At 50.4% G+C, this 24,851-nt stretch overlaps 1 protein-coding gene across 11 annotated transcripts in view; it reads left to right on the forward strand.

Annotated features, from left to right (window-relative positions):
- Positions 1-24,851, forward strand: part of MYOCD (myocardin) — a 223,270-nt gene that overhangs the window by 183,227 nt on the left and 15,192 nt on the right. For 5 of the 11 annotated variants that reach the window (XM_065693396.1, XM_065693399.1, XM_065693400.1 and 2 more), the window contains exons 3-5: positions 14,336-14,401; positions 19,826-19,881; positions 23,868-23,943. In XM_065693396.1, coding sequence (XP_065549468.1) covers positions 14,336-14,401; positions 19,826-19,881; positions 23,868-23,943 — 198 coding nt within the window. Of the gene's footprint in view, positions 1-5,194; positions 5,545-6,163; positions 6,248-14,335; positions 14,402-18,377; positions 18,499-19,825; positions 19,882-23,867; positions 23,944-24,851 lie in introns of those variants that run through there. The other 6 variants (XM_065693407.1, XM_065693405.1, XM_065693398.1 and 3 more) reach the window with 6 other exon arrangements.

Raw genomic sequence — 24,851 nt, forward strand, 5'->3', positions numbered from 1 at the left:
CACCAGCAGTAGCTGGAGCCCATGCGTGGAATTGATGGTCCTCGTGGTCCGCTCTGGCGCTGGATCTCCTGTGCAACACGAAAGCAAAAGGCAGAGCAAAGGGCTCACCTGGCAGTGCACCCTGGGGGGGTCTGGGACGCTTCCCTCTCCAGAGCCCTGAGACCTGCTGGATCCTGGCCTTCCGAGGCACAGGCTCCGTGTCACACGCTGACCCCTCCACGTCCCCAGAGGGATCGCACAGAAATGTCAGCTCATTTGGGTCTTTTTCCCACAGATGCAAAGCGACAGAGAAACAAACAATCTGCTTTAAAATAAATCAGAACCATAAACAAGAGGGTGTGCTGGGAGATTAGAGGGGAACTGCTTCCTGGGGTCTGGTGAGCAACACAGAGCTGATATCCTTATGGCTCTGGGCCGTGACTTCGCAGTTCAAAGGAATTCCCTACCATGACTAATTTATTCTGGCATTTAAGGCTCACTCCTTCACTCACTGCAGTAGATATTGTCCTGTTTACAGCAGAGACACTGTAATGCATGGAAACAGGAGAATGGGGAGCAAGGCTGGTCTTGGCAGTCTTTGGTACCTGTGTTCCTGTTTCACCTTCCAGCAAAAGGCAGTAACTAGTGGTGATGCTTGCCCTTTCCAGAGCAGGACCGTGAGTGTGGTACAGCACAATACATGTCTAAAGCATGTGAGGGCTGGGCAGTGTGAACTCTCAGTATCTGTGGTGTGATCTCAGGGCCTGTCCTCCTTGCCTCTAGTCTCACGTTTACGGGTGACAACTACCTCTGCTTCCTTTTCTTGAGGGCATCAAGAATACACATGATCAGGGCTGACTCTCACACAATGACCAGCACAGGGAAACACCAGCTCTGGCCTATGAAATCAGCAGTTGAGTCATTTGTGGAGATGACTCGTTTCTTCGAGGTCACCTTCTAAGAAACAAGCTTGGACAGTGAACTGAGAGCTTGCAAGGCCTGGATACTGGTATTCCCTGGAGGAGGAAGGGAGGGAAAGAGGAATGGAGGGAAAAAGGGAGAGAGGGAGGGATGGAGGGAGAGAGGGAGGCAGAGGAGAAGAAAATCTTTCATCTCTTCTGCATTCTCAGCCTCTGCCAGCGCACGGCTTTACAGGGCATAGTCTGTGGCTGTTCAGTTCTGGAGACGGAAGAAAAGATTTCTGAGAGCAGGTCCTGGAACCAGCATCATGGGACTTGGAACCTTCACCATCTCAGAAGCCTGGGGTCAACTAACGGCAGGAACCTAAGCAGGGCAGTGCTCATGAACTGGCTTGTTTCTCTCCCCTAAGCACCTGTGCAACTTACCTTAGCTTACTTACCTGGCTCGGTAAGGGAAGAACGTCACCCTCATTTGGGATAAACAACTGGCATGCTTTCTAAAACAATCTCAAGGAGAGAGGAGCAGCCATTGCAAGCACCAGTAGAAGAGCAAGAGGTAGAAAGGATGGCGGCCAGTAACAACTCCAGGGCCAGTGGTGTGCTGGGGTCTGTCCTTCCTATAAATGGGATTAAGGAGCTGTTGAAGTGATTGTACAAGAACTCTGTCAAACAAGTAGGAACAAATCTCTAGGACCTGGCAGTCCCGGAGGACTGCAGAACTCTGCAATATGCAAAGGCACACATCTGAGCTAAGCACAGAGTGAGACCCAACATCCCACTGCCATGGGTGGGAAGAGAGGTGAATCTGATGCTTATTTTTACAAAAGGCTCCAGTGAAGACCCAAGAAACTATAAATGAGGAAATGTTCATTCCAGTTTGCAAATAGGTTGAATAGATTTAGCAGCTATATGGAGGAATTCTATGTATGAGGGTTACCATGCCCACCAACTGCTGGGAGAAGGCTCCTTCGCAGAAACGTTAGGGAAAAGGACTGATGATTCAAACTGACTAAAGCAATTAGAAGTAAATCTTCCTGCAGGCAGTTGCAGAATGCTCTCTCCATGCTGAATGCCTGAAAGATGAAACATCAGATGAGATTCAACATCAGTACATGTAAATAACGCACAGAGCAGGGAAGAGAAATGACCAGCCCATGAATCGCCACAGTCAAGAGCCCAGCATTAGAAATTACCCCTTAAGGAAGAGAAACTGGGGTCACTTCAAACTTGAGAAATGGCAGTCCAATGGCTAGAGACTGACTGCCAGAGTGACCAGTACAATGCCTTAAAGCTCCTCCAGCTCCAACCCCTGCCCCAGGCAGGGACCCCTTCCACTGGAGCAGCTTGCTCCAAGCCCCTGTGTCCAACCTGGCCTTGAGCACTGCCAGGGATGGGGCAGCCACAGCTTCTCTGGGCACCCTGTGCCAGCGCCTCAGCACCTCACAGGAAAGAGCTTCTGCCTGATATCTAACCTGAATCTCCCCTGTTTTAAGTTTAATGGGCTCCATCTGCTGCTCTCTGGCCATCCTCCCCAGCTGAGGCAGGCCACATACCAGTATCTTGAATGTGCTTGGGTTTTACTCGACTGTTCACTTTTTCAACTGTGCCTTTTGTAGCCTCTACCCCATCCAAAGAAATACATATAGTGCTTGCTGGGTTTTCTTTCTGATCCTTGTTCACCTTTTCTACTCCCTTTTCTTGTGTCTTCCTGATTTTGACTCATCTCAATCTCAGTCATCTCAATCCTTCGCTTCCTGCCTTGGAACAGCTCTGAGTTCTCCCTGCACTTGTGTGGGACCATGTGAAAAAGTTAGTTCTGGTTTATTCGCTGCTTTAGAGGCACCTCCAGAGTGCTCTGAAGAATTATGAGACCTTGATAGAGCCTTTATCCATCTCACCCACCAATCATTTTAGTCCACGTTAGGGGGAAAAACGTCCTTTGTCTTCATTTATCATTCAGGCAGGGAACACATCTCCATGAAAGGGGGAAGACTGCAATACTCAAGAACTTTAGGGTCCCAAAAGGCTCCTGCACTGTCTGCGTCTTCCATGTGGGGTCTTGTGACAACTCCTGTGCAGAGGCATCAGCAGGGACAATGTGCTTGTGGTGGAGGTGATGGGAGAAGCCCATCCAGCAATGCCCGGCAGCTGGGACCAGGCCTGTCCTGCCAGCCTCCTCAAGCATTTGGTACCAGACCTGGAGCTCCTGTGCCCATCCATTACACCTGCAGATAGTGCTGAAGGGGAAGAGGGTGCAATCCGTGGTGGGGATCAGCAGACAAGGTGCTGTGCACCTTGGGCAGCTCATCCAAGCCATCTCTGCTGATGGCCTTTTACTGCCACAGGGAGACCTACCCCAATCAGGATCACACTGTACAGTGTCTCCCTCGCACTCCACTCCTCTTCCACTGAACTCCAAAGACTGGAGATGGACACTTGCAGACAGAAAAGGCCACAAACATGAACCATTCCAGCAGCAGCAAGAGGGGCCTGAGAAAGCAGAGCTCATTCCCACAGGAAGAAGTAGCATTGGAGTGAAAAAGTCCTGGACACCTTTCCTTTGGGCTGCTGGGTGATGTGTGCGTTGTTGTGGCTGGTGTGGAACCAGGGAAACATCCATCACATCTGCAAATAGTCCTGAAGGGGTAGAGGGACAGACCAAGAGTGAGATCAGCACAAGGTGCTGTATGGCCAGAGCCTCCTCAGGCAGGTCCAGCTAATGCACAGTGGAGGAAACATTAGGAACCAGCAGGTTCCAAAGGGAGCAGGGATACCTGAACAGGTCTTTGGCCAGATGTTAAGGAATATCCACTGAATCAGATGTAGCGTGACCAGGAAGTCACATCCAGCCCAAGACAGGTAGAGGGCTTGGCTCAGAACATCGTGGGCTACATGAGGACCCCCAGCGCCGATAACTGCTGGGGCACTTCTGGAATCAGAGCTTCTGGGGCCACTGAGTTTCTAAGGTCTCTGGTGACATGGGCCATCTGAAATGGAAGTCTGTCTGGAAGCATATCTGGAAGTCCTGAAATTCCTGTCACCAAGCCAAAATGTTTCAGAGGACTTCCCAAACCCACGGGATAAAAACCAGTAAAACCACCAGCAGCACCAAACACACACAAAACCCCACACCCGAACAAACATAAACCCCAACAAGACCCCAAACCAGGCCCGAGGCAGTTTTCAGGCGGGTGTTTATCACTTAGCAGGAATTCAGGCAGCTGAGCCCTGTGTCAGGGAAGCTGAGACCTGTCCCTGACTTAGCTTGACTGCTACCACTTGTGTTCCAAGGCAAAAGGTGCCATCAGTTCTCTGCCTTCCACTTGCTTCAAGTGAAGCAGACATGGGTTTGGGGAGGGAGAGCCTCAGAGGATCTGTATCTCTACTTTGCATGTTTGCAAGAAGTTTTTCTTCTCTGAGAGAATGTTTGGAAGGTGGAGAAGCATCTTCCCTGGCAGCTGTGCCCAGCACATGGCTGTGCCCAGCCTGCCTGCGACCACCGTGCTCATCTGTAGCACAGGAAACATCAGGTGAAGATTTAGCCCTGCCTTCTCTGTGTGGCATTGTCCTGAGTGTGTGTGTGTTATAGAACACGAGGACATGTGCCTGCAGCACAGGCTATCTGAGCCCCAGGGTATGCGAGTGTCTCAAGTGGAGCACCCTACAGATGCTCAAAAGCATTCTACGGATGCAGCCACATGTTGACAAAGGTGTGCACTGAGCAGCACAGCCTTGGGCTCACCTGCCTGCAGCAGGGAAGCAGAGACCACACACCCTGAGCACCCCTGTTCAGCTCCCCAGGACCCATGCAGCCCGGGGCGCAGTCTCCCTCTCTGGAGACATCCCAAACCCACCCGGCCATGTTCCTGCGCGCCCTACTCTGGGCGGCCCTGCTTTGGTAGAGGGTTGCACTGGATGATCTCCAGAGGGCCCTTCAGCCCGAATGATGCTGTGATTGTGTGACCAGCACCCAGCCACCGCGCCAAGGGGCACATTTGCTGAGCAGCCACATCCCCCGGCTCCCTGCCGGGAAGGGCACCCAACACGGTACCCACGGAAGGCCCCGCACCCAACCACCCGGGGCTCTTGGCCTGACCCCGTCCTTTCCTTCGTGCGAGGGGCACGGGGATCCCTCCACGCTGCAAAGAGTTAAGCCCTCGCTGTGTTGATATTTCCAGCAGCTCCCGAAGCGGGGAGCGCCCTGATTGGCTGCGCAGGGGCCGGTAGTAATTAGGATCAGATATCCAACTCCTGTCTGCCGAGCCCCGGCCCGAGAGCCGCTGCTCCCCGCTAGACGATGACATCAGCCAGGACACCCGGCTGCCGGTAGTAACCTCCCGCCCGCTCCCCGTGCATTAGTTCAACACGGCACAGGGGGAGCAGTTGGTGTCTGTGCAGGGTCAGTGCTTGGATGGGACCAAATCTTGCAAAGCCACTTGCTGCTTCTTGCCAACCCGCTGTAAAAGCACCCCGAGAGGCCAGGAGAGCTGGATGAATCCTGAGCACCAGCCGGGGTCTGGTCGGCTTTTCCCTGTTGGAGGAAGTTAATGGTTTAAGTGAGGGGCGTCTGGAGCTGGTCCCCGAGTCACCATGACACTCCTGGGGTCTGAGCACTCCTTGCTGATTCGGAGCAAGTTCAGATCAGGTAGGGGAAACCTTGAGATTTCTCTTAAAACTTCTCTCTCCGCAAGCCGTGCCCACAGGCTGGTTTGCGTTGAACGGTTTGGAAGCAGCATGTGAGTAAAATACTCAAGGGGTCGCAGAGCTGTCACGGCTCTGCTCTTACAGAGGCGATTCCACAAGTGGAGAAATGCATCTTCCTTCCTCTCTGCTGCCTTTTCATTGCTTTCTTTTTTCTCATTTTCCTCCTGTTTTTTTTTCATTTACTTCGGTTTCTGTTTGTGGTTTATTCCGGTAAAACTGCGGCTCCCGGGTCTCCTGCCCTGGCCCTGCTGCGAAAGGATTAGGGCAGGAAGCCAAAGGGCATCTGGGATAAACAAGGCACCTAACGCCGTCTGTATGCTCCAGGTGCTCATGTGGGTCTGTCTGTGAGAGCCGCAGTGGGGACGGGCCCGGCAGCCCCTCTGCCATGCAGGCAGCTGCCTTGGGGCCATTAAGTTGTGACTAATTGAAGAAAAATGAATTTGAAGAAATGCGTCATTTTTAGAAGTAAAAATAACAAATGGAACATGAAAAGTATTTAAAGTGACATCATCAGAGAAATAAAACCAGAGCCACACAATTGATTGCCACTCTCGGAGGCTTTGCAAGCAAAACATGCCTCCGTCTCCTAAGTTAGGGGAAGCACCAGTACGGGGCTTCTCAGAGGACGCTCGGCGTGAGTGAAGGTGAGTGAAGGTGAACTATGGGACGGTCACTTCTAAACCAGACCCTCTGCTGGATATTCGTGCCTTTATTCACTGGCTTTATTTATAGTAAGTATGCCGGGTTTGTGAGTGGGTATCTTGGAATTGCAATGACCATAACATCCTGTGATATCAATGATCATGTCAAAGATATGTTCTCGAGGGGCTTTCTCTGAACTTCCCAGAGGTGAATATAACCTGTGAGGAAGTTCAGACAACCCAGCTGCGTGTGCTGTATGGGATGCTGTACAACCGGGCAGGGCAGTCACATTGGCCTGTCACCCACACTGTGTGTTTGCCTCTTTGTGCAGTGTAGATCATGAAATGAGAGATTTATGATACTGATGGTAGACATGAGTGGTGTTATCGGGATCTCTTAGATAGCTGGGTGGTCAACTTAAACTTTGTTTTCTCAGCAAATACAAAGTTGGCAGTTGGTTGAAAACCCAAGAGTGTGTGTGCAAACACAAGTGTCCTAGTCTGGCTGAATTATACAGAACTTGGGTCCAGGGCTTTGGTGTGGTTTCCATATCGCTCTGATCTTACATTTCATTAGATTAAGTCATTCCTTAGATTTTGTTGGTATATTATGGTACATTACTGTTCACTTGAAAAAGAATCTGTCTGTAACTATTCCTCCAGCAACTCCAAAGCAACACTGCCACCTTTCTGACGAGAGGAGCGTGGGCTCTGTTACATGTCCCTGCATTCTTTTCAAATGAACCAGTATTGGTTTTAGGACTCGTTTCTGGTTTATTTGTAAGCTGGCTTTATGTTGGAACCAACAATGGGATCTCTAAACATGTTTTTCGAGTGATGCTCCAGTAAAAGTAAATTTTGTGGGTCTTTACGTCCATAAATTCTCGTGCCTTTCAGCATTTCTAGGGCAGTCAATTTGTGGGGAATTCTTTAGTTCATGACTTACTCCCACAACTGCCATCCCTCACTGTTGCCTGGTGGCTTCCCATTCGACAAGATTCCTCTGCCTATTTATGTTGTTTGAGTGGGGTTTGTCAAAATCCCAAGTGTGGATTTGGGATTCCCCACATTGCCTCCCTACTGCTGGGACTGCTGCAGGTAGCACAACCCTGGTCACTGCAGTCTGTGAGACACGGAGGGACAGCAGGATGCAGAGGAATACGAATAGATCAATAATGCTGCTTCAATAATGCTGCTGGGTTTTTAGAAACATAAGGAATAGAGGAGAAAAGCAAATGTCTAATGAGAAGTGGTCGAATCTCTTATGTGTAAGGTCTGTATGGTCTGTTTTACTCTGGTGTCCCTGCTCCATGTGCAGACTTCAGTAGCTGTAAAGCCCTGCAAGTATGGCAGGAGGTGCAGTGCTCTGATTTACTGCCCTCCATTCACTTGGAGGAGAGATGAACCCCTCAAACAACCCATCGCCCTGCCCCACACCCCCCTGCATGGCTCAGGGGCTGTGACACGCTGCAGGACAGCAGCACAGGGAGCAGTGTAGCTTGTACATAGCATACAAAGGACAAGCCAGGAGGGATCAGACCCTGCGATGCCAAGCCATAAGGATGCCTCATGATGTGCTGCTGCTTTGGAAAGGGTCTTGTGCCGGCAGGTGTGAGGCTTCGCTTGCTCCCAGGTTTGGGAAGGATTAGCTGTGCTCCATGATTCATGACGAGCCTGGATCGCTTTTGAAGGATTCCAGGCCAATGTTAATGAGGGCTGAAGTAAATCTTAGTAACTAAACTTTTCCTGTCTCTCCATGGCCTGAGCACACTGAGCAGCTGAAAGACCTATGTATGTGTTAGAGGCTTCCAGAGATCTATGACTTGCTTGTTGTTTCCTCATCCCAGAAACCCTTTAATCTCTGTGGTGCACACAGGCAGAAGGGGAGCAAGGATGTGGCAACTAGAAGATGGTGGCACATGGATGTCCCTCCAAGAGTGGTGTGTCAGCTTTCCTGCCTCTTGCTTCCATCTGGAAGCACCAGTAACAAGAAAGAGCTTGTCCAAGAATGGCTCATCTGGTGGAGGTAGTGGCTCTTCCACACAGTGCCCAGCAATGCTGCCTTGAATCCCAGTGTTTTCTCCTGCTCTTTCCTCTCCAGTGGTCCACAGTGAAGGCCCAGCACAGCCATGCAGTGTGGACACACAGTAGCTACCCCAGTGCAGGGCACCAGGAACCACTCCGGAGGAGATAGATCAAATCACCACCACGCTGCAGGCCTTCGGGTTCCCCCTCCCCTTCCTCAAGGCTTTGTGTACGCATTTGTTTTATCTCTTTTTCCAAAGACAAATGCACTGATCTGAGGTCATCCTGACAAAGTTTGCAGGAATGACGATCCTTCAAGCCTGCCATGCTGCCCCATGTGCTCCAATTGTCAATGGGATTGCACTAAATCAACTAGGACATCTACGGGCTGTTCCAGAAACATATTTAACTCTTCCCAGAGACAATAATTTATGTGCTCTCCTGCTTTGAATACAAACCAATTGTACTCCAGCAGCGAAGCGTTGTCATCGGGCAGAGCAAACAAAGCTGGCAAACGCAGACTTAACCTTAACTCTGACCTTTTCTGTCCAGAGATATGGAATGAGAGTTTACAAGGCCAACATCTGCATAACATCAGTGGTAGTTCAGATAATTGGTGAGAAGTGAAATTTTAACACCCTAAATATGGCTCTGCACGGCTTGGCATGGGGTAATACCCAGGCCTAATTGTGGACACATGGTGTGAATTGCAGAGGAGACTTGCCTGGCTCTGTGGAGGAGAGGGCTCATGCTTGCACACAGGGCTTGAATGAAGCTGGGTGAGGTGGGAGAGGATTTTATTCTGTCTGCCTTTGGTGGAGAGGATGATTCAGATGAAAATCAGGTTAATAAAGGCAGAAGAAAGTCGGGCTTGGTGGGGTGTCAGGGCAGGCATTTTGGCAGAAGCTTTAATTTCATTTTCCTGGTGTTCAAAGATGAAGAGTGTGCACGTTTTTCCTCTCAGACCATGAACTTGTGCAGCCCACAACCAGAGTGCGTGTTCAAACCATGGCCTCTCTATGACCGGTGACACTGTTTCATGGTTTCATGAAGTTGTTGTAAAACACGGACTTGATGTAGATCAGTTTGTGCTTGGTTTCGGTTTTCTGGCAGCTTGTACCTTGGTGGCTTCACCCTATACCTTGGAGGTTCAGCTGACAGCCATACGCTTCTCTCTTGGTCAGGCATGTGTTATAGCACAGACTGACACGTACCTCACTGCGCCTGAGCAGAAGGGTGTATGGGCTGCTCGCAGGGATGCTGAAGGCATGACCTCAAGGAGGGCTGATGACAGCCTGTTCTCAGGACCATGGTGAGGTTGGGGTTGCATGTTATGATGAACACAGAGGTGATTTCTCTTTAGTGGTGACATGTGCTCATTTGCTAGTCAGATGTGGGCCTATGTCGCTTCCTATGACAGATCAATGTCATCCACCTCAGAGTGACTCCACATTCATCCAAGTACAGCCCCCATGTCAGGAGCTTGATGTTAGCCTATTGCTTAGGACTGAGCACTCCTGCTCCAGGCTGCCCTGCCCACGTGGACATCCTGCTTTGAATACAAGATCCTGCTCCTGACATAGCTGCAGGAAACAGCCGCAGCCTGGAAAAGACCACAAGCAACACGCCTGCACCAAGCCAGCCCTGCTCCTATCCTGCTGGGACCTTGGGACACTCAAGGGGTCCCACTTGCATCTCCCTCTGGGCAGCTTCTCTCCTCCTGACATGCTCAAACAACAAAGCTTCAGACATCATCTATAAAGACATCCTCAAAGCCAGCAGCAGCCCTGCCTCTCAAGGGAGGCTGGGTGCAAAACAGGCCATTTCCTGCAGCCAGCGCCTGAGCAGGGGAGAGCCACCAAATTCCTCTGGCCCACACCACGGCCATGGACAAACACGTGTTCCGCATTTGCTCAGCTGCTGTTTGACAGGCAACAAAGCTGCTGCTGTTCAAAACAGGAGTCCGTCCTCCCCATCACCCCATTTCCAATTTGCTGCCAGCTCCTCCCTGGCCCCATCCTATGCAGCACTGAGCTGCTCATCAAAGGCCAGCAGGAACGAGCTGCTGGGGTGGCTGCAGAGAGGACAGTGATTTGCTGCTTTGTCAAACTGCTGAGTGCCATCAAGCTCATGGGCTTGGGTCAACCTGGTGCAATGTGGTGCTTCTGCTCATCCCCTCCACTACACAGCTCAGGAGCAGCACAAGACGCAGGGATGAGCATGCAACTGCCTGACCATCATTTCTGGGAGCAGCAGTGACTTGTTTGCAGAGCAATGGCACCGGAGTGAATGTGGTTCCAAATCAGAGCAAAAGCGCTGGAAGGGAGGAAACCAGCAGTTAATGGGATTTCACCTGAAACCACCTAGGAGAACTGGGAAGAGCTGAAGCAGTGGAGACTCTGCCTCAGTCACTCCCAGAAGGTCTGTCTAAGACAGGGACAGATGCTGGGTTGGGAGAAAAGCAGCAGCACTATGGCTGCAGCTCCTCCTGGGTGGCTCATCCCATTAAGGTGAGTGCTGGGAAAGCCTCTTACAGCCTCAGAGTTCCAGGGAACATGCTCTGCTTGCTACACGAGTGTTGGTGGGAAGGCACAGCTCTGCGAACCTCCTTCTCAGACACAGACCGTCACCAGCACAGGATCAGGTCAGCCATGGCTTTGCCCTAGCCCTTAACCCTGCAAGGAGAGCAGATCCCAGTAAAGCTGACTCCCCAAAGAGAGGATGGTGCTATGAGTGCTCCGGCAATGCCTCAGCATGGGGGACAATCTGATGGTGCAGGTGAGAACAGTCCCATCCTGACAGTGTGCTGAGCACGGGACTAAAAGTGCCCTGCAGATTGAAGCAGAAGGCTAGGTCTGCCCATTCCTGGGGTGGAGGGAGGATTGGAACATGCCTTTTCCAGTGCATCATCGGGCCAGGCACGGCCCAAGCTGTCTCTTAGAATCACAGAATCAGGTAGGTTGGAAAAGACCTTTAAGATCATCAAGATGAACTTCCTAAAGTTCTGGAGTGAACTCCTCGGAAGGAGGATTCATGTCATGGGCAGTGCTCAGAGCTTGGTCCACCACAGTGACTGATGACAGGAGGTCTTCTCTGCACTGATAACAGCCTCATTGCCCAGGCTGTTTCTGAAAGCCTGATCACTAAAACGGTGCTAACACAGAAAAAAAGAGGTATTTCTGACAGAAAAATCACTGCAATAGCTGTGACATGCCTCGCATCGCCTAGGGAGGGATTTCTCCCTGTGGGGTACCAGAGGAAGTAGCAGGTTGCTGAAAACAAGGCTGTCTCTGAGCTTATGGTGCCACACTGTGACCAGTGTGCACAACTGCTCCCCTGGGGGTACTTCTCCCCATCCAAGCTGGTGCAGGCAGGCAACAAGGATGCTGGGGGTGTGGGACCAACATTGTCTCATCAGTGCTCCAGCCATCACCCTTCGGAACATAAATGTTCCTCTGAAGTGTCAGCAAAGCAGTTTCCTTTAAAAATAAGAACAGTCAAAAAAACCTTTGACACCACCCTCAGAGTAAGTCCCAGCAGCACTCAGAGCTCAGACACGTAGCAAAGGAAGGGGACAGGAGGGCAGCTGGGGTCAGACACAGCTTCAACAGGTCTCAAGTCCTATTCAAGAAGAAGCTACGTGGTGCTTGTTTGGATGGTACCAGGGGCTCCTCCAGCCCTGTTCTGAAGCATTGTTGGTTGTAAGGAAAGGTGCATGCCTTGCACTGGCATCCACCAAAAGGTGAGCTGCAGCATGGACTCAGAGGCTGCCGAGAGTAGTGGCTGCTTTACCTCTTCCTGCAGGGATGCTCGGTGTTATTGTCTGGCACTGTGCACAGCTATGTTTCTTCAGATGGTTTGGAAGTTCATAGAGATGGTATGAGGGAGTCAAGGCATGCATCCCACCACGTAAGGAGGACCAGATATGGATGAGTATGCCATGGTTGAAATAACTGTTTCAACCAGCAAGCTTGGGCTGCTCCTGTCCTGACATTCTCTGTCAGCATGGCCTGTCCATAGCCACCCACCCATGGAAGAGCTTAGCTCTCACAGCCAGAACAGCTTGTGCCATTGCTGGGTCACAGCCTTTCTGCCTGTCAGCATGAAACACAGTTCTGAAAGCTTTTCTCTCTGCACAAAAAGATTATTAAATAACATCAGGTCCCCTCCGTGAGGGTCTCTCTCCAGTGCTCAGGGCAGGGGCCAAAGGAGAGGCTGTTAGCCAGTTTCTCCTGGGTTGTGCACTGGTTGCTGGAAGGCAGTAGCGTTGGAAAACCTGGGCTCTTGAGGGCTGCTCCTTGATCCAAATACAGGGAAGGCCATGGCACTGAAACCTACACATGTTTTCAGCACTTCTTGCATCAAGGCAGATGCTGACTCTTACAGCCACCACAACTGGACATCATCATCATCATTCCGAGCTATGCTTCAAGGGAGTGTATAACTTCTTTCTCTCTGAAAGAGGCCTGGCTGACAGCTCACTGCACACACCCCGACTTTAGCAGGTACTGAAGGCTGCACGTTTCCCTCACAGCAAGAATCTACCCTTGGTGTCCTAAGAAGTGCTGGAATTTGGCAGATCACGGTCCCATGTGAAGCCTTTACCAAACATTTGATCTGAATGTGAGCCATGGTTTTTGCAAAGGACATGGAAAGTCACGGGCAATGGCATCTAATTGTGCTTTGGGAACTCATCTGGAAGGGATTATTCTTCAGCTCCATCCACATCCTGGGGAAGCTGCACTGCAGACATGAGCTGTGGCAGAGCTCAGCAGGTTGCTCTTGAGGACTAAAAGGCCGTTCTTCCTCTCTTCCAGTTCCAACAGCACCTCTCTACAGTCAGCTAAGGGGATGCAGCCTGGGGCCGTGCTGGGGGGCAGGGAATATGCATGCACTTCCGTTGTGACCACTGACCAATACATGTCCTTGTGGCAAGCTGTACTGAGCTTCCAGCAGGAGAATACAGGAGTGAGCTCTGTGTTTCACCTTGTGATACAAGTGCCTGTCTTCCTGAAGACAAATGTGCAAAAACAAAGGTGTAGAATATGATCCTAAGTCAAAGTACAGTGTTACCTGAGTGATGGGATGAACTGACTTGTCCTGGACCAAGCAGAAGCAGGTATCCTTGCACCAGGCAGGCTGCAGGTGTATGATGGGCTATCATTGCATGCTGTGCGTGTTGAGAGATGCTTCTTTATCAGATGCCTCATCTGTACCTGAGGCCATGCTGCTAAGCCACACAGTGCCCCTGAGCAGTGGTTCATTCCCATCTGTCAGTGCATTGTTTCCAAAACCAAGTTATACTGGAGACTGCAGGTCCTTGGGGCAGTGGGTTCATACAGAGATGGTACTGATCTCTCCTCACCACATCATCTACATGCCCCTCGGAACAGTAAGGTTGTCTGCATCCAGTGCTGAGCCTTGCAGGGCTGGAATTACACTGCCAGGCCCTCGGGAGAGTGATGGAGTTGGGCAGCTCTACTCAACCCACAGTGCTGGTGGGAGGGAGAACCTCCCACCCTCAGAGTTCAGAACTGAGCAGCTATCTGAGCTAAAGCCATGGCCACCTGAGGCTGCCATCACCCGGCACTGGTGCCAGGCAGGGATCAGCCTGCCCCAGGCACTAGGGAATTGCCTGGACCAGCAGCAGCCCTGCACAGCTCATCTGTCTGCAGCAGTGAGGACAAGGGTGGTTCAGCCTATGCAGCTCCTCCTTGGCTTGGAGCACTCTGCTGCACCAAGGCTGGTCCAGCAGCAGCACAGCCCAGTGCCAGACCTCCGTGCCACACAGAGACCCATGGCACATTGTCATAGAATCACAGAATCCCAGACTGGTTTGGGTTGGAAGGGACCTTCTTAAAGCCCATCCAGCTCCAGCCCCTGCCACGGGCAGGGACCCCTTCCACTGGAGCAGCTTGCTCCAAGCCCCTGTGTCCAACCTGGCCTTGAACACTGCCAGGGATGGGGCAGCCACAGCTTCTCTGGGCACCCTGGGCCAGCGCCTCAGCACCCTCACAGGGAAGAGCTGAAATCCTGCCTCTTTTCCTGACACCATCTCTCTTACAGTTTTGCAGCTACGGCTTCAGCAGAGAAGGACCCGCGAGCAGCTGGCAGACCAAGGCATCATGCCACGTGAGTACCTGTTTGTGCCTTGTCACCCACTCCTGTGTCCATCCTGGGCACTGCTGGCGCATGCTGTGGCACCAGCTGCCTGCTCAGACCCACTCCTCTCTGAGCAGGTTATTACCAGGGGGACTTTGCTTCCTGCCCCATAGAAATATCAGTTCCTGTCGCTGTACAACAGTGCCCAGCATTTGCCACATAGACTATAATGCCACTGCGCAAAATGAACTCAGGAGAGATGCTTAGCTTACAGCATCCAAAGATTCAGGTGCATAGCTCCCTGTCCCTGAGGTCACTGTAGCAGACTAGCATACCCCAGCTCCAAGCAGAAGACTCACAAAGCTCTTCATGTAGGCAAAGGCACAGAATCTCATGTCCTCCTGCAAAAGTCAAGACCCTCTGTGGCTGGACCAGACCCATAGAACAAGGAAGAGGTAGAGAGAGCCCGTTCCAGGAGGCTGGGGAAGAAGGAAGTGGTGGGTAACTGCCTTGGCACCAGTGCACTTCTATGAGTGAGGCATACCCAGACCTGTGCCTGTGCCCAGCCAGGACCCCACAGGACAGAACTGTCAGTGTATACCTGAGACCAGTGAAACCCCACCTGGCCTGCTTGCTGCAGACAAATGATGTTCATGCTTTCCCCTCTCTGACCACATTCATCCTTTTCAAACTGGCATTCAAGCCTGAAGAGCAAGCTCCAGCATTATCATGTGCTCATTCAGCATCAGAAAGCTAGTTGCTAGATCCCAAAAAGTACGTGAATGAACACGATCCCCTTCTGCACGTGCAGGTGCGTCACGAAACCTGTAGCACTACCAGAGAAACGCTGTTGGCAGCTCAGCCGTGATGGGATAACTCCATCCTGACCTAGCTCAGGCTCCATGTGCATGAATCTGTGATACCTAGGACCCAGGCAGAGACTGACCCTGTCTCACCAAGGGCCCTTAATGTTCACTGCTAAGACCACAACTTTCCAAAGTCTGTGTCATTTCTGTCTCTTCTGGCTGACCTTGAAGATTCCGATGCAGCTCTTGTCTAACCAGCAGAACAACTCACCAGGAGCATAGCTCTAGCACTGCTTGCTGCACCCTGTGCAGCCCTCAGCCCTTCCCATGCAGCTGCCTTCCTAAAGGATTGCGTCAAGGTAGCCAGCAACAGACACCTTCTCAGTACAGTATTGCCAACAAACATTACGAAAACCTGAGCAGGATGATGAAAATCATGACTGTCAAAATTATCATTATGGTTTTCAGATGGATAAATGTGTGTTCTTCCTATTTACCTTCTGTTTATTCCTTTAAGCATTCAGATTTTCTGCTGCCTGCTACCAAAAGGCAAGCATTAATGGTTAGGGTTAGGCAAGCATTTTAACCACAGGACTCCAGGAGTGACACTTGTTATAGTATTGCAAGCACTGGAAATAGAGTCAGTGGCCAAAACTACATCTAACATCTCCTGAAGCCCACTCTAAAAATGGGAATACTCAGATAAGGTGCAGAGCACCCCTGCGCACACGTATGGAGCACTGGTGCCAACAGAGAGGTCTGAATACCTGACACTGCTCTGCACACTGAGTGCATGGGACTGACACCTAACACTGAAAACCTTACACACTGCAGACCACATATTAAACCAGATTTATCTGATGGCAGCTGAAGGGTGTTTTCCTGTTACTTATGACTTCTTTGCACTCCCAGCTTCTACTCTGACATTTTGCAATCTGGGTTCTGTCCAAGAAGGCCATTTTGGGAAGCTTGAGCACAGTTCGCTCCCTGAAAGTGACAGAAGAAAAGACCCTTTTGCCATTATTAAAACATTTAAAATTTAACTGCTGCATTTGACCTCCGGAGGGAGCATCAGGCGTCAGCATTTAGTACATGGGAGCCCCAGCCAGACTCCCCATGGCTTGGGCACGTGCAGTCATTCCTTATGGAAAACAAGTCTTTAAGGATGTGGACCTGCTTGAGCGAGTTCAGAGGAGGCCACAGAGGTGCTGCGAGGGCTGGAGCAGCTCTGCTCTGGAGCCAGGCTGAGAGAGCTGGGCTGGGGCAGCCTGGACAAGAGAAGGCTCCTGAAGGGGAGACCTGAGAGCAGCTCCAGTGCCTAAAGGGGCTGCAGGAACCTGGAGAGGGGCTTGGGACAAGGGCCTGTAGGGACAGGCCAAGGGGAATGGCTTGAACCTGCCCGAGGGGAGACTGAGCTGAGCTCTTAGGCAGAAGCTCTTCCCCGTGAGGGTACTGAGGCGCTGGCACAGGGTGCCCAGAGAAGCTGTGGCTGCCCCATCCCTGGCAGTGCTCAAGGCCAGGTTGGACACAGGGGCTTGAAGCAAGCTGCTCCAGTGGAAGGGGTCCCTGCCCATGGCAGGGGTTGGAAGTGGAGGAGCTTTAAGGTCCCTTCCAGCCTAAAGCAGTCCAGGATTCTGTGAAACCTTCCCCTTCCCTGTTGGCTTTGAAGACCAGTGGGTGAGGTTGGTTCTAGGTGTTGCACCAGGACAGAACCTCACTTCACATGTATTGCAGGAGGGCAAGAAATGAACCCATAGGGGTACAATCCACAGTGGTTGAGAACTGCCCTTCTGGAAAGAGTAACGATGGGCATTGCTGGTCTCTATGGTGAGAGTCAGGTTTGGTATCAGGCTTGGAGCATGCACTTGATCCCATATTGCACATTGGATTTTGCACAAGGATTGCTTTCAACCCATTGCATACATTTTCTGCTGATACAATCCCAGGACAGAGAAACTTCGCTTTTATAAGTGATGCATTTTAGACAGACACCAGAGAGACAGAAGGTCAGAGTAAGAGAATAGCATTGGATAAAAGGTTCGAGGGTTGTAGAAAACCTTGTGGGAAGGGGAGTTGAGGGAGTTGGTGACTATCTGCAGAGCCTCCTGAGCTCAGCAGTGCAGCTATAGCACAGCAAACATGAAACACTGGAATACATCCTAGGAACCTGGCTGGGTTTTGGCATCCAAGAGAACAGTACAGGGAGGAGTACCAGTGCTACCTGAGCGTAGCAGTAGAAGCAATATCCTTACCAAAGCCCAGTACGTGCTTAGTTTGAAAAAGATCAACTCCATCGCATACCTGAGCTCTGATCATACTTCTTCAGATGTTCCTCTAAGAAATGTGAAACCTTCAGATGGCCTCATCACTGGAGAAGGCAGGAAACTGCCTAAAGGAGGATGCTCAGGAGCAGTAGCATTGCACAAGGCTTCGGGTTCAAAGCTGGACTCAGACTATAGATGTTTTCAGGTTGTAAATTGAACAACTGGCTGGCAAAACAATCCACACTGCTGAAAAGGGCTCTACCAATAGAGACAGGCACAGGCTGGTAGGCAAGAGCAGCCTCTGAGTTCCTGCAGTCCTGTGACTCTGTGTATGGAGGATCCTCTGGGAGCACGGGGAGATCAGATTCTTTGGCACACAGCAAGCTTCTGATGCACAGGAGATGTGCAGGTGAGAGCAGAGCCTGCTCCTTTCTTCAGGCTCACTCAGTAGGATGTTTCCAGTTCATGCACCAACACATGGTTTTGTTGTCTTGGTGAAGCTGGTACAGGCCCAGCTAAAGCATTTTAAACCAAGAACATGTGGGGCCATTTACAGAAATGCAGGCTGTGGGGCTCAGCACGGGTGACCCCTCTCTCTAGACCTGCACAGACACCTGCCCCAGGCCCCAGCCAGACCCTGGTCACCTACCCAGGAGGAGAGGAGGCAGCTTGCAGCATCAAGGATTCCCCTCAAGGCAAGGCTCCCAATAGAGTGATGGGCTGAGAAATAGCTGTGCTTGAAGACTCTTGCTGTACACAGCGACCACCTCATCCTCTAACTGAAACCTTAGAGGCAACAGTCCCAAGATTATCAACACCAAGCACAACAACTCTGCCCTGTTACCTCCAGACCCTCAGCCATTTCAAGCTGACATGTCAACCCATGACAAGTTGTCTGAATAACAAGTGCTAGCAATGTCTCTGTTTGTTTTGCAGACTAATACAAGCTGCAGCATCCACATAATTCCTCCAAAAATGTTGGTAAATTACTAAATTCTGCAACATGTTCCTCTTGAAGAGCACGGCGTTTGGTCGATGCCCATAGCACACTCCCTATGTCAGTACTTCACAGTGAGCGGGGCTGGAAAAGTCATCTCTCTTGCTAACTTCATGTTCTTGTGTGCATCATTTTAGTTTGCTTCTGATTAAACCTCACAAGTCCTCATGGCTGCTCACTGGAGCATGGCACAGTAATGCTTGTCTGTATGTCTGCTTTCCCATGTTAGCAGCAGGAATGGGCTCACACAGTGATTTACTGTGATTTACTGGGGTTTATAGGGGTTACAGTGGGGGTTGCCTATTAAAAGCCAACACAGAAGGCCCCCAAACATTTCCCATCTGCCCCAAGTCTTCTCTTCATCCTCCTCTAGACTGATGGAGGATAAAATGCCCTATGTGGAAATAGTTTCTGTCCTTACTGGATCCCATTCAGAAGATCTAAAGGGAATTCCTATTGACAAACAGAGGTGTAGCAGGCTGGTTTTGTAGGTCAGGACACCTTCCCCTTCCCTGTCCTAGTGGGAACAGTTAATTTTGCCTCTTATACAGCCAGAATAGAATTTTTGCAGGATCTCAGAGATATTAACCCCTTCACCATGCAAATTCTGCTATTTCTAGTGAACCAGAGTAAACAAGGAAACATTCAAGGTTCTCCATTACTCCAACACAGACTCCTCCATAGGGCTGGTGTTCACTGGCCCTAGAGCCAGGGATCACTGGCTGGTTTTTGGGACCCCATGTGGGTTAATCCTCCTTGGTGTCAGAAGATGCTGAGGGCATGGTCTGCAGCCTGGTAGCTGACCGGGCAGCTGCCTGCTTAGGGAGGCCCCAAGTCACACAGATGCTTCTGGGCAGAGGACAGGACCAACATCCAGTGAGAGATGGAGGAGAGGTCAGTGATGGAGGAGGGACAAGGGGCCTTGCACTGAAATCCCCTCGCTGGAGCATGGTAGAGGCAGTTTTCCTGCTGCCCTCAGGTCTCCATCACCTGCAGGTTTTCCTTGCAGATGAGGTCCCCTCTCAGGTTGTAGCTCTTCCCACATCCGTCTTCTGGGGCTCTGGCGCCTTCCACGACCTGCAGGAAGCATTCCAAGGAAAAGCCACATCTGCTTTCTGATGTGTCCCACAGAGCACTATGTTTCAAAGCCTGCACCCCTTCCCTGCCCATTTGCCTCCTGTGCTCCCCGTGCTCTCCATCCATGGACTGGCTGAGAGCAAGGGATTTCCCAGAGCTTTCCTGAGTTATTTTTAGTTGGTGCAATAAAGGGAACGGCTAGTTTGTGTTGCTATTTATATAGCCCTCATTAAAATGCTGTTGCTGAATATCCTGGTAGCTGCTTGCTTCCACTCCTGTGCTGACTGCTCCTCTCTCTTTCCTGTTGCAGCACTGAAAAGCCCATCCTCATTCCATGAACAGCGAAAAAGTCTGGAGCGAGCCAAGGTAACTCCTGCAGCCATCCCAGTGAGGGGACACGTGGCCTTGCTTTGCATGACTCGCGGGGTTTGATAGCACTTTCCACCACTGCCCCCTGCTCTGGCATCCTTTATTCAAGCCCTGTGGCCAAACGTGAGGGTCACAGCATCTCCCCTGCTTCCAGACATGGTGGGGCCAGGCCAGGATTCACAAATGCTCTGGAGCATCTGTGCCCTGAGCTATGGGGTTTTACATCACTTGGGGTTCACAAGAGACTGTGGGCAGGGAACAGTTCACATGGCACCCGCAGTCCTTCCAGTGAACATCCAAGCAGCTGAAGTCTGCGGACCAGGTCCACAGCCCACTCCTCGCTGCACTGACTGGTGTCCACTCTTCAGCAGAGTTAGAGCAGGGCCAGCAGCAAACAAGGCTGAAGGAGCCTAACTATTTAGCAAGCGTGCAGGAGGCCTGCAGATGCCCTTTGCCACCCGGAGAGAGTCCCCAGGGAACTCACATTTGTCATCAGGCAGGAGCCTGGCTCTTAGCTCTGCAGTGCAGCATGGCTATTACAACACACAATATCCGAGGGGCTAAGTGGGCCAGGCTCCCTCTGGCCCTGTTATCTAGCTGCACTCAGGCTTCCCTAAATATTGCTGAAGGCAGAGATAAGTAGGCATTTCCAGAACACATTGAAACCCTGCAATGAGACCACTCTGGGAAATCAGGCTGGTTTTCCAAGCACCCACCATCCAGCCTTGACTGAGCTGGAGGGATGTCCATGGAAAAGTGAACACTCAGTCATGCAGGTTTTGCTTGAACACAGAGAGTTTGTTCCATTAATCTGTGTATAAGAAAGGACTTTTGCAAGGAAGAATGATTGTGAAACACGGAGGAGTGCTCATCTGAACTTAAACACACTTCAAATCACTTGCCCTGAGTCTCCTGTGGTAATAAACGGCCAGCATAAGAAACACAGCATGACCCTGAAAAATGGGTGTGCTTACAGAATTTCAAGCAATCCAAAGTATCCCTGAAGTGTCACATATTTTACAGCTCAAGTATACATCTGTGTCTCTTTGTCTTTCTCTCCAAAAGCTTTCACTGGCTACTTGCCTAGGGAAAGGGAAGGATGCTCAAACTGCGTTTTCAGACCATGCTAATCAAAACATTAATGAGCACAGCCCGTAACAAACATACTCCTTTGCAAGGATGCCCTGCTTCGAGCTGTGACAGGGAAGGAGCAGCAGCTGTTTCCAGATACTTACTCAATGGCATTTGTTGTTTAGCTGACACTCCTCCAAACTGATGTTCTGCAAACAGAAAGCAGATAACAAGAACTGCTTTCATGTGTTTTGAAAGCTCTTCTGTTTCAACTGACACTAAAATAGACCCCAAACACATCTGAAGTCTTTCTCCACCATTTGCACCCCAGTGACAACAAACGCAGCTTATAAAGAGCAAAGGTCAAGAGGAACTGAAACCTGAGCAGAAAGTCAGGGTAATGCAGTGTGAATGCTGGGTTTGACAAGGACAATGCCACAGCTGTAGGGCAGCAATTCAAGCTTAGCCCACGTCAGGACCTGACCTGAGGATTAGCTAGAAATGCATTAGGTGAATTTAACTGCACTCAGGTGCAGACACCAGCTTGCTCTGTCCTTCATAGGAATCAGCAAACGTCCACATGGTCCAAGCAAGGGACTGTGTTGGTGAAAATAAGCCGGGGAAAACCTAGCGGGGGAAGGGTAAGGGATGGTAAAGACTTCAGTAAATAAAATGTCTATTATTTGTTTAAACATGTCACTGGCGACCTTAGAGGCTGGCATCAGGCCAGTGCACAGCCTTTGAAGTCAATGTCTCGTAAGAGCTTGCTGGGTCGGAGGACAAGGAGCAGGCTGACTTCCCTGAGGCTCAGCAGGGCTTGAGCGCTTCCTTCCAGCACCCAGCAAGGATGGCAGGGAGGAAAAGCTGTTGCTCCTCTGCCCCAGAGCAGCCAGCCCCAGCTGGGTCATCCCTGACCACCAACAGCCAGCCCACCCATAGCTCTCTAACCTGTGCTCTTAGCAAGGGGCCCCAGTTCCCTGCCCATGCTCTGCTGAAATTGAAGCCCATGGCTTGCTCTTCTCTATGCATGCACGTGCACAGCTGCTTAGCTTTTCTCTTGTAGCACTTTTTAAAAGTATTTTGCACCCAATTTCTCTGTAGCCATCTCACCTCTGGGCTGACCAACCTCCCCTCCCTTCACCCTCTCCCCACTGAGCCCATCTCTGGCTCTAGAATGATTCCTATAGCTGTCATCCAGACCTTTCACATGGACCCTTTCAGACACAGGGCACAGAACAAGAGGTTGTTATTCCTAGGGCGCATCTGAAATCCTCTGTTGTGTCTCCTGGAAAGCTGCCTGTTGGTCAATGTGGATCTGCTGCTGATCACAAGATTCTCCAGAGCCATTTATATGTTGTCTCTATTTATGGAGTAACTCGTTTCTGCTCAAAGCCACTGTCCAGCGCCCACTACAAAAGCATCTCTGGTGGATAAAGTCTTCATCCACCCCAGTGCAGAATCAGCTGTACCTGAATGCAGCCCTTTCCACATGTCCTTGCCATTGGATCAGAACTACTTCAGATCATTTCTTCAATTACTCCAAATCATGTTGCTTTGTAATCTGCTAGCCTTGAATGATTCAGAGCTAAGGAGTATATTTTCTATCCTCCAACACAGTAATGAATGTATTGGCTAGTAGAAAAAAATGCTGTGTAATGTGATTTGGTCTATTCTTCTGTTTAGACTGTGAGCCGTTCCTAATTCCTCTGATGACCCACAGCTACACTCTTTTTTTATGTTAGTCTTATCCAGACCAAATTTCTCTGGCTTGCCTGTGAGAAAGCCATGTGAGATAATGTCAAAACATGCTTCAAGTCAAGCTACATGACATTCACTGTTTATTCCTGTAACAGAAATCTGTCAGCTCTCCATAGAATGAAATAAGGTTGGTGTGATGTGGCTTGTTCTTGATGAATCCATCCTGGCTCTTACCTCCTCTCTATCTTCAAAATCTGTTTATAGAGGCTGTTTGATTGCTTGGTCCAATATCTTGCTGACTGGTTTATAAATTCCTTGTTTCTTCTCTCCGTTTCATTTAAAGCAAGAAATTACACTCTCCCTTGCCCAGTTTCCTGGAGACCCATAGATATTACTCTTGTGTATCTCAAACTGGGAATATTTAACTCATCTGAGTATTCTCCAACCTGTTCTTCAACCTGATAACTGGGGTTTCTTCTCTTTTGTTGCTGAAGGTCCTTGGCTTAGTCCTCTGATCGATAAATAGCCATTTATCTTCTTAGGGAGGATGGTTTAAAAATGCATTAAATCCTGTAGCCATCCCAGCAGCATGCATAATTATTTCTCCTGTTTATGGAACACAGACAGCACTTTCCATTGCCTTGTCATGCCTACAGAAGTCCTTATGAAATCTTTTTCTCATGATCCTGTACATTTTGTACTGCGGGTTTTCCAGTTTTGCTCCAGCTGCTTGTACTATTCTTTCATATTTGTCCTGAAGATTTTAACCTCTTTGAACAATGTACATTTTTTGGTCCTGTTTCTTCCTCTACCTTAACTTAGCTGCAGGAAGACCAAGCCTCGTGGCTGACCCACGTAAAGAGCCTGGGGATCTTCGTGGCCTGCTCAGCCCCAGAGTGCCAGGCTTGCCACAGAAACCATTGCTAACCGTACACTCTGGAGCTGCCTTGGTGCAGCTCTCAAAGGCCACATGGCATGCTAAGCTAGGAAAAGACCCACCACTCCCTGTTGAATAGATCTCATCCTTCCCATAGGCTCTTGTAATACTTCCAGGTGTGAGAAACCCAAGGGAAATTGGAAAGGAGACATCTTAGGAGTGGGTATAGTGAACATTGTAATAAGTCCAAAAGAACCATGGGGTGGCACAGGGGCAGATGCTCTCTGTACCTTACTGCTGCTCTACCCAGGTAACTCTCTGCATTTGTGTCCTGCAGACTGAAGATTATCTCAAGCACAAGATCAGAAGCAGGCCTGAGAGATCAGACCTGGTCAATATGCACATTTTACAAGGTAAGACTGCCTGAGCTTCTCACACGTACTCCTTGTGTCTCCCGCCTTGTGACTCACGCCTTTCCTGCCTCACTTGGCTTCCCTTCAGGGCTCTCATTGGGATTAACTTTGTCCCAGCTGCTCATGAGGGGCAGATTCAAATGGGACACATGTTGTACGGAATTCAGTCCTGCTCTTCAGGAGGCAGGACACACGTTTATTCCCTGATGTAACACCCAAAGGTTATCTAACCATTCTCCCATCTCTGGCAGGGACCAGTATAAGATACCGTAGAGAAGAGCTGTAAGAGAGGACTCAGACAGAGGTGCCAATGTGTGATCCTCATGAAAAGCATACCCAAGGCACTAGTTGTCCAAGGCACTGAAATCCCTGTAGCTGGTGGCTGCAATACCTCCCAAAGCTGGATGTCTTTTTTTTTCCCGTAATTCTGGACATTTTATGTGCCAGTTCATGCCAAGCACAGCTGTATGAAAAGGGTGAGCCCTGCTATGAGGCCATGAGCCACAGCACCTCTCCCCTCTCTCATCCTGGTGTCCCTTCCCAGCCAGAGAGCTGGCACGGCTCTGCTGCATCCCGTCACAGACAGAGGAACACTGTGGTGTCCCCTGTTATCTCCAGAGATACCGAGCTCCTTAGAGCCAGGGAGGATGTGCAGCTTCTCTCCTGTAGTCCTGTCAGATGCCTGGAAGAAGCAGATCACTTGCTGGCAACTGTAATTGCTGGCCTCTGCTCTCAGCATGGGTGAAGTCCATATTTCTTTTTCCTCTGCCATAGAGGAGGGCTGAGGCAGGGACCCATTCCGGATCACTGCCACTGCCTTGCTTTTTCCTTGAATGTCTATCCCTCGAACGAGCTAGTGGCATTGCTTGTTTATCAGTCAGGTGGAAAGAGTCTTTCCCTCAGGTTAA

Source organism: Lathamus discolor, chromosome 13, assembly GCF_037157495.1.
Source record: "Lathamus discolor isolate bLatDis1 chromosome 13, bLatDis1.hap1, whole genome shotgun sequence".
In the NCBI taxonomy this organism is placed as follows: Eukaryota; Metazoa; Chordata; class Aves; order Psittaciformes; family Psittacidae; genus Lathamus; species Lathamus discolor.